At 41.6% G+C, this 12,931-nt stretch overlaps 1 protein-coding gene across 4 annotated transcripts in view; it reads right to left on the reverse strand.

Annotated features, from left to right (window-relative positions):
* clip2 (CAP-GLY domain containing linker protein 2) overlaps positions 1-9,735 on the reverse strand; it is a 30,258-nt gene extending 20,523 nt beyond the window's left edge. For 2 of the 4 annotated variants that reach the window (XM_044042086.1, XM_044042085.1), the window contains exons 1-3: positions 9,215-9,735; positions 7,202-7,413; positions 17-522 (exon numbers count right to left, since the gene is read on the reverse strand). In XM_044042086.1, coding sequence (XP_043898021.1) covers positions 17-522; positions 7,202-7,316 — 621 coding nt within the window. In that variant the 5' untranslated portion in view covers positions 7,317-7,413; positions 9,215-9,735. The remainder of the gene's footprint in view (positions 1-16; positions 523-7,201; positions 7,414-9,214) is intronic. The other 2 variants (XM_044042087.1, XM_044042088.1) reach the window with 2 other exon arrangements.
* Positions 9,736-12,931: the final 3,196 nt, after the last annotated feature.

Consider the following 12,931-nt stretch of genomic DNA (forward strand, 5'->3'; position numbering starts at 1 on the left):
GTAATAACCAACTCACCAGAACTCGATCGCCAACTCGAAGATCCTTATCTCCACCTTTCTTGACAGAGCCACTGTCCGACATGTTGGACCCAGACTCGTTGCCCGTTTTCACCGCGCTGTTGAGCAGGCCCTCTCTGAGTGTCACCACCACCCTCTGGCCAGAAGGGGCGCCAGTGCCGCTCTGCTGAGTCTGATTCTGGGCCGAGAGTGAGTCCGTGGAATGGCTGTCGCTGCCCTCGCCCACCGGCTGCCGCGTGAGCTTCGAAGGCCGTGTAAAGATGCCCTGGAGGGGCTGGCACTCGAAGTAGCGCACGCCGCCCACTGAGCCGTCGTTCTTGCCAACTAGGTCATTGAGAATCACGCCTGCCCACTGCCCCGGGGCGAACTGGGTCTCCCCCAGGTAGGAGATAATTCCCAGTTTGACTCCGTTGACCCAGACTTGTTCGCCGACCGTGTAGTCCCCCAAAACGTCATCGCCCTCTTCGGAGACTTTAGGCGGCGGCGTCAGCTTCAGTGGATTGTCTGCAGCAACACAGAAGGGAGATAATGTAACAAATGCAAAATTAAAACAGAAAAAGATATTAAAATATAATAAAGGTAGAGGTAATTAAGTCTCTAATACCTATAGAATACTTATCTCACCGTTACTCACCAAAAAAATCAAGTTTGAGAAAAAAAATCAAGTTCACTTTATCATCAGCGCACTCTCCCACACCAAATCCCATAGAGAAAATCAGCGATTTTTACATCACAGAACACAGGAGTTGCTGATCCACTGTTGCTTCAATCAGCAAGTTCAAATGTCTTCTTTTGTCACTTTGGCTTGTGAAGGCCTTTGTTTGGTTTGTGGCATTTATTATTTTAGTGCCACAAACTTACCAAACGAGGCAACAGTAGACCAGCAGCTCCTGTGTCCTCTGAGTAAAGGGTTTACAAACCTAATTTTCTGGTTGACCATGTCATTAAACATCAGGATAAAGCTGAAAAACACATTTTTTAAATACTGTAGACTTCAGCTGGTGTGGATTTTATGAGTCAAGTCTTTTGTGACGTGGCTAAAATGGCCTCCGCAGGTTCTCATTGCAGGGGACATGCACCACACACAAAACCCAAAGCTATGACTTCAATGTTGTGAAATGCAGCATGCAGAAATGACATTCTCGGTTGCAAACACTGTGCGCTATTGTGAGCTCATCGTCATTCACGTCAGTCCGAGCGAATGGCCTTGACGCTCTTCATCCTGTCTGACCCCGTGTCACGCCAGAGAAGAAGAAATAAGCGCTCAGTGGAACAGAGCGGAGAGAGACGAGGCGTCATTACTCTGATGTCTCCTGAAAAGTGGGTCAGAGACAGAGATGTGTGAGATCTCTGATGTGATCCTGACACATTTCTTTTTCATTTTTCCACACAGCAGCAGCAGCAGCAGCAGCAGCAGCCTGTAAACTGAGCAGGGCAATACTAAGACGTGGTCTGCTGCCACACATCCCTTCCAGTAAAAGTCTGCATTTATCTGCGTGTGTGTGTGTGGGAGTTGTTGGTTGGTGCCAGGGATTTTTTCATCCCGACACCCTGACACTGGGCCTGGGGCTGTGTCAGTGTTTGCGCCCCATTTTCTCCCATATGTTCCGGTGCTGAGACGCCTTCTGCACCAAATTCTGCAAATGAATTCAACTTTAAAGTGGTTTTCACTTCATTCTACTGGGGTGTTTTTTTCCGCGCTAAGAGCTTTTTAGTGGAGTGGTTAGTTTATTAAGTGATAAAAAAAGCACAGAAGTCAAAAATACAACAATGTCTTCATTTGCTATTGTGTGAATGAGGAAAAAAAGTTCATTTCTGACAGAATCTTTGTGTCGATTTAGTTTTGACATAAGAGCACTGTCATCGATTAGTCATGTCTGACATGAAGCTCATGTTCCAGCTTTGTACAAAACCTTGAAGTCCCAGAAAGTGATATTTGCCCAAATAATCTTGTGTGCACAAGATATTGAACATATCGGCATAATAAAGGCATCATAACCCTGTAAGTTTATAAACCGGCCTGCTCTGAGTGAGGAACTCTGAAGAACCGTGGTCCAGTATCATGACTGATCGTGATTCATCTGGACTTTTAGTGTCCAAACTAAATAATTTAACTATTTCTGTGCAGAAAAATGCTGTCATGCAACAAAATATTGAGGTTCTGTACGCAGCTGTAACAACTAATCAATTACTAAGTCAACCGCCAACTGTTTTCATCATCGGTTGCTCATTTTTCTCAGTATTTTCAGCTGCTTAAATGTCAGTCAGTCAGTCATCATCTAACCGCTTTATCCTCCACCAGAGGGTCGCGGGGGGTGCTGTGCCAATCTCAGCTCGGGCGATAGGCGGAGTACACCCTGGACAGTTTGCCAGTCCATCGCAGGGCCACACACAGCTAGAGACAAACAACCATTCACTCTCACCCTCACTCCTATGGTCAATTTAGAGTGTCCAATTTACCTAAGCCCGCTGCTTAAATGTGAATATTTAAATTTTTTTGGCTACATATAATAAACAAATGATTAAAAGTGAATATTTACATTTGTGGGGGGAGAAGAAGACATTTTAGAACATCGTGATTTTGTTTGTCTGCATTTTGCCCGAGCAAAGTCACAGGAGGCAGATTTATTCTCTCGTCATCCTCCTCTTCCTCACATATACTTCACACACTGGTGTAGAGACATTAGATTAAGATGGAGCGACAGATAAGGCGACTCTAATTATTATTACTATTATTATTATTATTATTATTATTATTATTAATATTATTATTACCTACACGCTCTGATAAACAGTAGAACAGTATTTCTCATTTTCCTCCAAGTACCACCAGAGGAAGCTGGCGTACCACCGGTGGTACACGCGCCACAGTTTGAGAGCCATGGCTCGAGTGAACAATATAAATGCAGTATCACATACTGTATGTGGCTCCGACTGACGCGACATGTGAAGCAAAACAATAACAACAAACAACAAACAAACTCAGTGTAGCAGCGTTTCAAACCTGAGCGTCACAACCCCAGGATCTGCATTGCCAGGGCAACGGGAGAGCGAGGGTAAAAGGATCTTGGGGCATAAGGACGACTGGAAACACAGCTCTTACTTTCACTATTGTGTTTGGCCTCCTCCTCCCACCACCATCTGAATCCCACTATTCATCAGCGCCGCACAATGAAACCTCCACAGCTTCCTCCTCCTCCTCCTCCCAATTATCCCCTCATCTCTGCCTACTTTGGTCACACACACTCAGTCTCACACACAACTCGTTTGTGATGATTTTTTTTTGTCTCGCTCACGTGTTTGTGTCTTTGTTGTCAAACAGGCTTTAATATGAGTGAAGAGCGTTGTGTTGGTCAGCAGGTTCAGCAGCGGCTGGAACAGCTGTGAGCGACTCTCAGACGCACAGACAGTGACAGATGGAGGAGGCCGAGACCCCCGCCGTCCCGTCCCCCGTCCCCTCGCGTTTATGGCCGCACGCATGGACGCATTTATCACCCTCACCCTTAGAGAGATGAGAGTTAGCGGCCAAAAAAAGTCACCAAGTGTTTAGAAATTAGGTTTGAAATCACATAAAACTTCCTCTGAGACGCCGATTTGCACACTTTAATGGGGACCAAAGCGTGTTTGTTTGTTAAGTCCTCAATTCCACCTTTGTTTACGAAGGTCGAGATCGTGACGTCGGTTCGATATTCGATGTGAGAATCATCTTAAAAGTGTATTTTCCTAACAATCCACTTAAATTAACGCCCGTGATTATCGCAGGTTTAGAATCATTTTGTTTTGTTTTGAAAATCTTGTTGTTGTTAAAGAAAAGGTAAATTAGTGGATTTACACAATTTTGCACATTGAGGCTGAAGTGAATGTCCTGAAACTTTAAGTCTCCAGCAAAGTACAGCAGAGTTATTTTTGTTCCTCGCAGGTTCGCGGGAGACAAGAACGCAGGATCACGAGAGCAGTGACACGGCTCTGTAAAAAAAAAAAGTTTCTCCTCCAAAAGCAGCTGCAGAAACACTCGGATACTTTCCCTCCATTCACTCACTCACTCATTCACTCTCACTGGGCTACGACTTCCTGTTCCTGCAGGAGAAAACAGTGGTTTAAATTTAGCAAAAGTAAACTTTGCCAACTTCCGTCACAGCGGCCCCCTTCTCACGAGGCCTCGTCGACGCTACGGCGACAGGATCTGGAGCAGGAAACTAATCCCTCTGTCTCCTCACTGAGGCCTCACTGTCCCACAGACATGTCGAAGCCAAAATGGAGCCACAAATTACCCCAAAATAATCACGGGTACAAAGAAGCTTCCAATTAAAGACAGGTGGATTGACTGAGGAGCCAATTTTGACCTAATTGTCCTAAAAAAATTATAAATTTTGACTGTGTAAATGTCGGTTTAGTACGGTTTCCATGACTTCACTAGAGACTATTAGGTGTTGCTAAAGTCGCTAAATCTCAGAATAAAGTCAAAATGGAAACCCTGGGTAGCAGGACATATGGAGCCCACCTCCAGGACAACTGAAGCGTTTCCAGGAGATGTCACTTTTTTTCCCCTCATTTTCCATATGTTTTCTATGAAATGAATCGTTTTCCAGGTTTTCAAGGACGCGTGGGAACCCGGACATTGTTTGAATCACGCATGCCGTAAAGAAGCACGTTGTAGTTGAAATCCAACATTGTGTTGTGTCTTTTAACATTTGAACTGAAATTGCCCCTGAAAAACCATCCAGAACAAACTCCAAATGCTTAAAAAACAGCCCATAATGTTGCAGGCGGCAGAGCAGCCTGTTCTGTTGCCCTCGAGCCGGTCAGCTGTTACTGTAGGTGCAGCTCATCTACATTCTTGCCTTGTGGTTTTAAACAGTTTGTCTTTTATTTGGACTCATTAGTCTGCTCACATCCTGTTTATCCAAAAACACACACACACACACACACACACACACACACAAATACACTCTCTGTTCTCACTGCCGTTCACCACCGAGCCTTTTTTTATCCTTTTACGACCACGGTTCTCAAACTGTGGCGCGTGTACCACCAGTGGTACGCGAGCTCGGATTTCTGTCAGTATTATCAAACAACACAAAAATCTAAATCCCAAAAGAATCATTCAAAATGACTGTATTTTATTTGTTTGAAAATAAACGTCTCGTTTCGCTTACTCTTTTTGCGTTCCAAGCTTTTTCTTTGCGCTCCCTGGGTTTTTGTTTGAGATACTGACCATGGGGCGGGGCTTAGGAAGCTGCCTGCTGATCGCAAATAAAAACCCAGGGAGCGTAAGAAACAAGTTTGGAAAAGAGTGAACGAAAATTCTGATCATTGCAAACAAAAAGTGTATTTTTGTTTGCAAAATACAGTCATTTTGAATGATTTGAATCAATGTATTTTGATTTTGTGGCTCATTTTTGTTTGCTCAGTGTTGTTTGATAATATTGACACAAATCTAATTCCATGGTATTTAGGATTAAAAAGTCTAGACTAGGGTCAGCAAAAGTGAATAGTCCATAATTCCATATTGCAATAACAACGTTTGTGACAATATTTGACAGAATTTCAAAATAAAAATGGCTTGTTTTTGACATGGAATGATGTATAGTTGACAATAAAAGTGTATTTAGGAGGTCAAATCAATATAAAAATTAAGTCTTGATATCGATTAATGCTGCAAGTTTGAGAAGTCTGGTCTCATATATTTTTATAAATGTAATAGTCAATATCTTCTATATTGTACAATGGTACATTATTTCATTAACCTTTACTGTCTTTGCTGCTGCTATCTGGATTATTTTATATTATAGCTCAGCGTCAGTAAGAAAGTTTAGTAAAGTATATGTAAAGACAGACTGATGATTCTTCCTTGTTTTTTTTTGGTCCTTTTAGTGGATTTGTTAACAATAACAAAAAAAAGGGGGTTTGTCATTACTCAGACGTACGATGTTATTAACGTGAATTTGAGCGGCGTCGCGGCTACTGGAAAACACTCCGGATCGAAATTATAACCCCCGTCTGCAAGACATAATCACAGCTGTTCTCACTCTGACACACACACACGTTAGCTCTCTCTCTCTGCTAAATTACAGCTTCTCTTTCAGCTGACGTGGACTGTGACTGAAGAAACAGCCTTCTTTTAGCTGATCGCTCGCTTGTTTCACATTATCATCAGTGCGTGTGTGTGTGTGTGTGGGTGTGTGTCATGGTTCATGTTGAATGTGGAATTCCATGCGAGCAAACGAAGAAGAAGAAACAAACAAATCCACAGTTAAAACCACACAAGTTGTTCAAAGGATCTTAAAGTGTTTCTAAGGACTTTGATAAACTGTGTTGTTTAATATTGATATATTGGATATTAGGGCTGTGTATCACTGCTATCTACTCTTTTTGTTTTGCTTTTCCATTAGTGATAGTACCTGGTACCTGGTGCCTTTTTTGGTACCAGGTCTGGCGAGGTTTCTACTAAACACACTAGAATGTGACGTCAACAGACTGCCGCCCACTGATTGGTCAGAGAGTCATGAGTGCGACGTCCAACGCAAGAATCAAAGCGAACAATGCCGAACTGCAGATTAAGATAGTGTAAAAAGACTTCAAATCCCTGAAAACATGCATTAATCTCCAACATTTAGCAAAGGAAATGTCTCAAATGTTAATATTTAACAGGAGGAGTCTGGTGGATTTAGCGACAGGCGATTGTGAGCCGAATCACGACCCGTTCAGTCGTATTTCAGTTCAGGTCTTTTTAATCGACGGATTCTGATGATTCAGTTTCACTCAAAACAACTGCTTTACAAGTCACTAGTTTGTAGCCGTGCGATGACGACTCCGCCCACGTTGAGAAGGTACTATAAAGTAAAGGAAACCATACTAAACCAAGTGGAGTCGTGCTGGAACTGTATCATGGAAAAGCGCCATAAGCTTGTTAAACAATCCCCATAGCTCCGCCACTGATTGAGTTAATTGGACACTCTGCCCTTAAATCCTGATATTTTTGCTCACAACGATCCCAAAAACAGCCTGGGAAAACCTGGAAGGACTGAAATCCAGATAATAAAGCTAAAGAAAACACTTAGCGTCCACATAATCTGAAGCAGATGAGCTCCGGTGAGTCATGAAAAACAAAAGCTCAAAGCCACTTCCTGTGATGAGAAGAAGTGCAGAGTCACGGGGTCAGGAGGAGAAGGAAGTTACTTACTCTCTTTAGGGACGACGGGGCTGGACGTTCCGCCCGCTGAGCCCCTTCCCATTGGGCTGGAATGTTTGGGCCCGCGGCCAGGGATTTTCAGTCCACTGGACTTGAGCATGTTCATTCTACGGCGGCAGGGAGTCGCACCTGGACCTGAGAGATGACGCCTCGCGGATCAGGCACTAGACGAGGGAGAGGAGGCCGGCACTGTCCATGTTTGGCTGCAGGGACGAGACAGAGGGAGGCAGGAAGTCACACATATGGAAACAATCGACAGGATGTACACAAGCAGAAAGCTCTGAGTGGACGCGTGGGTGACCAACGTCCAAACTAGATGAATGGATGAATGTTTTCTTCAAGGAATAGCATCATGGAAAAATCTAAATCCACTCATTTCTTCATACAGTTTATCCTTCAAGGGCTTAAGATTTAGATAAAGACGAAGACACAGACACCAGGAGAGACAGAGACAGACAGGTGGATGAATTAATAGAGAGATGAGAAGAGGATGAGAAGAACTGAGACTGAGAACTCTGAGCTGTGGAGGGCAGCGCTCCACCTCTCTGTGTACAGCCTGCCAGAAGTGATTATTATTATAGAAGAAGACGAAGAAGAACAAGAAGATGAAGACGCACAAAAAGACGAAGAATTAGAACAATAAGACAAAGCACAAGAAGATCAAAAAGAAAAGAAAAAGATGAAGGGGAAGAACAACATGACAAAGAACAACAACAAAATGAGGAAGAGGAACAACCGAACAAAAAGACGAGGAAGAAGAACAAGAAGAAGATGATGAACACAAGACGAAGAAGAACAAGAAGGCGAAGAAAAAGAAGACAAAAACAAGCAGATAAAGAAGAAGACAGGTGATCAGTGACAGTTCCAGACATGGTCACTTTCATGAATGCAGTTCAAATGTTTAAACTTTATGAGACACTTGCTGACGTTGCAGTAACTTTAAATCACCATTAGGGCAAATATAAAGTATTTTTGAATGAAATTAAATAGAATTAATGAGTCTCGATGCTCTTCATGTTAACCTCAAAACACAACAAACAGAAATAAACATGAGTCCAAACACAGTAGATGGCATCAAATACAGCAATTTTTCAATTGGTATTGATTCCTTAATCAACCGTCAACAACAGTGATGATTTGATGCAACATTGATTGATTAAATGCTATTTTAATAATTAAAACAAGTTTTCCAGCTCCTTCACTATGAATGTTGTCTGGTTTTCCTTGCTTTATATTAACAAAGAAATCAGAGACATTTGAGAGAAACACTGATAAACACTCTGACATTCTATGTTTCTTCTGTAGCGCCTCTGAGCAAAGCAGGGAGACCTTATCATGACCCCTGACCCTATGGCCCCTAAACATGATGTCGTTTTTGTGGCATCTAAAAAGACATGACATTAAAAAGCAGCAGAAAATCCAACTATTATTGTTTCCAATCCTCACATCTGTCACATTAGTTACAGCTCACTTGTTCTCCCATCATCAACTTATCAATGTCCACATTCACTGAGACTGAGAGTCAATGCAGGCCGGTACTAAAGTGGAGCACGGCCTACAAATCACAAATCATGTCTCAGAGACTGTTAATGCAATCACAGCTGACATTAAACACACACATATCTGACTGATATGTTCCAATTTACACGTTACACACTGAGGTTTTAAGAGGAGAAATTCATTTCCACAGCAGGATAATGAAATCAAATTTTTTTTTTAAATCAATTAAAAACATATTGCACATGATGAGAATGATGGTTTTCTGCAGCCTGATTCCATTCCCTGATTTCACATAGAAAAGAAAGCAGCATGAAAAGATGATGATGATGCAGATGCACACACATCTCATCAACAACAACACACACAAAAATGTAAGACAACGCCAGTTTGATCCATTGTTGTAGCTACTGCGACAACGTGCTCCAGCACCACCTTCACTTCCAACCCCAGTCACCCCAGGCTTCAAATTCAATAGAACAATAGAAATGATTAAAACACGCTCACCTGCATGTGTTGAATTTAAATAAGGAGTCCAACTTTGTATTTGTCTCCCTGGATGGGGATGGCTTTTTTTTAGTGGCAGCCACTCCCTGGGATGCAAATATGGATGCTGAGATGTTGAAAAGGAGGATGGAAACAACTGCACGGAGTCAGCAGCTGCAGTACAGACTCACACAATCACTGACACAAACAGGCGGTGGCTGCCTCACTGCCTCGGTTTTTCTTGGGGGGGCTCAAAAATCACCGACATGCATCCACCATCAGTGGCCGATAACTGAGAGATCAGGCTCCGGAAGCTTCCACGCGCAGCGAACGCAGCATCAGCAACACTTCAAAGCAACTTTCCTGTCGCTGATTTAAAAAAAAAAAGCATGAACCGGCGTTTTGGACGCGTCTCCTCCGGCCTCTTGTCTCCCACAGTGGACGTGGTGGAGTGGGTTAGTTTAGTTATTAAGCACAGCCTCCCTCTGTCTGTGACTCAACCCACCGGCGTCTCTGAACAAAGGGGCTGGGAAAGCAGCATAGCCTCCTGTGGGAAAGATGAGACGCGTTCTCCTCCCAAGTGACGAACCCCGTTTAAAAAACGGGCCGATTTAAGATCACTGCTCCCTATCGTTAAAAACTACGTGACTCACACATCATGACTCAACTGCATTTCCCGTTATATGCCACTCGCTTTAATTCGGCATGAATGAAATCAACAAAAAAGCGCATTTATTCACAAAACACATCACCCTTATAGGCTCATCTCTGTGTTTTGTTTCTCACTTCGATGGCGCAACTTCAATAGGAAAACATCTGGAGTGGCAATCATAAAAGTCAGAATTTACATACATAAAGTCACACTTAAATGAAAATCCATGTGCCGAATTGAAAAGCTGTTTCTAGTGTTTCATAATATAATCCCAATTAACACTCATCTGCTTTGTATTACCTCCACCAAGTGAAGAAACGTTAAATAGCGAAAATTACCAATGGAGTTTGGTGTTGTGTTTCACTGGAAAATTAAAACAGCTAATTTGCGGTTAAATTGCGATAATATTTTACATTTGCCACACATATAATGTGTGTAAAACGGAAATAGATGAACTAACAGCTCATTTATCAACACGTGAATCTACAATAAACCACAACGCGTGGGAGATTCATTATAATCATATGATTTTATTTCCTTGGGCGGGGCCAACGTCCTTTTCACACGGATCTCTTCTGTTTCCTGTTAGATTTAAAGCAGTGGATTGGTCAAAGGAGGCAGCGGCCATCTTTGACAGCCCTGGGATTGGCCAGTTTTTTATGATCCTGGGCGGGGCTTAGTTTGACAGCTGAGACGTGAAACAGTGCCCTCTGGTGTTGCTGCAGTGACTTTCCAACACCATGATGCCTGTCAGTGGATTTAAAGCGACAGCTCTTTCTTTTGTCATTGTGTTATTATTTTATTTATGACAATGAAATTAAGTAAGAAAAGGTAATCAGTTAGCAATCAAGTTTAATTTATTTGTGTTGGATTTTATTTTAAACAAACAGTGTACTATATGTGGCCAAGTGGAAAGGGAACTTGGCTTGTAACCGGAATGACGCCAGTTCAAGTCCCCACCAGGTCGAAAGGGCTTGGGTCCCCCTGAGCAAAGTACCCAACCCCCATTGCTCCTAATTCTAGGATGGGTCAAAATGCAGAGAATAATTTCCCTAGGGGGATTAATAAAGTATCTCAAATACTTGCAGAAGAGTTTTAGCACCACATGTCAGAATTCTCAGATTAAAGTCAGAATTATGAGATTAAACTAAGTATTCTGAGGCAAAAGTCAGTATTCTGAGAAAAAAGTCTTGTGTGATTAAAGTCAGTATTCTGAGAAAAAAGTAAAAATTCTGTGATCAAAGTCAGTATTCTGAGAAAAAAAAGAGCGTGAAAGGACACAAGACTGTGGAGAGATAGTAGAAGCAAATAACTGGAAATATGAAGTGAAAACAAACCTTATGGAAAATGAGAAATGCAACCTTTGACTCACAGGTCAACTCCTCCCTGTAACCTCTAAATGAGAAATAGACTCCACATGAGTCTCAAACTGGGTCAAACTCCAGCTAACAAAAGAGTTAGAACGTTATGAAGTAGAATGTTGTGTTTTTATTTAAAAAAATAATATTTTGACCAACAAATATGATAACCTGAGCTCACCTCTGTTGTTTAATTGATGAATACTCAATTAAATTGACCAATTAGGAGTTATAAATATTGTTATTAGAACCTCAGATTATTGTACCTCCATCTAGTGGCACAAACCACAATCATCCTCGATAACGTTTCTATTAAAAACCCTTAAACACACCGAGACACATTTTTGTGTTTTTAATTTCTAGAATTTTTGATCTTTTTTTCATATATTTTTATTTTTTATTCTTAGTCTTTTCTAAAAAACGTGAACTAAAAAAAAATCTTGCAAAAATCTTGCAATTCAAAGGTAAAAAAGTTTAAAAATGCATTTATGTTTTATCTCTCCCCCAGGGCCACACAACAGCGAAGGACACACTTGCCTTGCACAGACACTGTAAAAGGTAAATATGTAGTAGTCGTATTCATTCATTCATTCATTCATTCATTCATTCATTCATTTTCTACCCATTTTCTAGGGTCATGGAAAGAGTTGGTGCCACTGAAATTCCTTGAAACACCCCTGCTGGCGTAAACACATTGCCAAATCAGTTTTTCCGTTGTTTAATAATTTTAATTGGGTTTTCCGTTTGCCTTGATGTTATATCAGAATCAGAATCAGAATCAGAATCAGAAGAGCTTTATTGCCAAGTACGATTTGCACATACAAGGAATTTGTTCTGGTGTCATTGGCGCATAACAAGCATACAAAATTTTCAAAAGTGAACAGTAAACGTATATATACACAGTATATAAATGTTTTTAAAGATGAAAAGATGAAAAAGAGCACTACAGAAAGAGCAGTACGAGTTATATGAATAATAATGGAGTGCTTAGCTTTCAGTTTCATGTATCGCAGTGAAAATCTGGATTATAAAGCTGTATTTCCATGTTTCACGCTGCTGCTGCGTGAGTAATGTTGTATATATGTACATTTCATTAGCTGTTGTGTTGATGTAGCATATCCAGCAGGTGGCAGCATTTCCTATAGGTGGTGTGTGCGTTTTCTCTATTTTAGCAAAAATGTTTGTAAATAACAACACTTTCAGCTGCTATTTTCTTTTTATTTGTTCAACGAGGACATGAACGTTAACTAATTACAGGTGGAGCTGCTCCTGCACAAAGACACACTGATTTAAAAGCCTTTGTGTACTTTGCGTGACTTGGTACATTCCACTCCTCCCCTCTGTGTCAATCTGTTTGGAATGTTCCACTTCCTTTGTCGGAGACGGAGCTTCTTCTACGCGGAGACAGGAACGGAACGCGGGTAAACATGTTGTTCATGTTTTGTCCAACGTGTGGTAACTGCTGTCTAAAATGACCCACACATTTCTTAGACTCTGTGTTCACAACTGCTGTTATCAACCACCTGAGCGATAAATTCACAGGTGTTCAGATTACACCTGCTACTACTACTGCTAATGTGACATCAATGCTCCACAGTAAACACACGTGTGTGGTCAATGCGATAGTATATCGTCAAAGCTGTCTAAATATGAACTTTCCTAGTATAGTATGTCATCAAAAACGTTCAAATGTAAATTGTCCACACATGTCATCAAAAAACTGTCCAA

The sequence above is a fragment of the Solea senegalensis genome, linkage group LG13, assembly GCF_019176455.1.
Source record: "Solea senegalensis isolate Sse05_10M linkage group LG13, IFAPA_SoseM_1, whole genome shotgun sequence".
NCBI classification, from domain to species: Eukaryota; Metazoa; Chordata; class Actinopteri; order Pleuronectiformes; family Soleidae; genus Solea; species Solea senegalensis.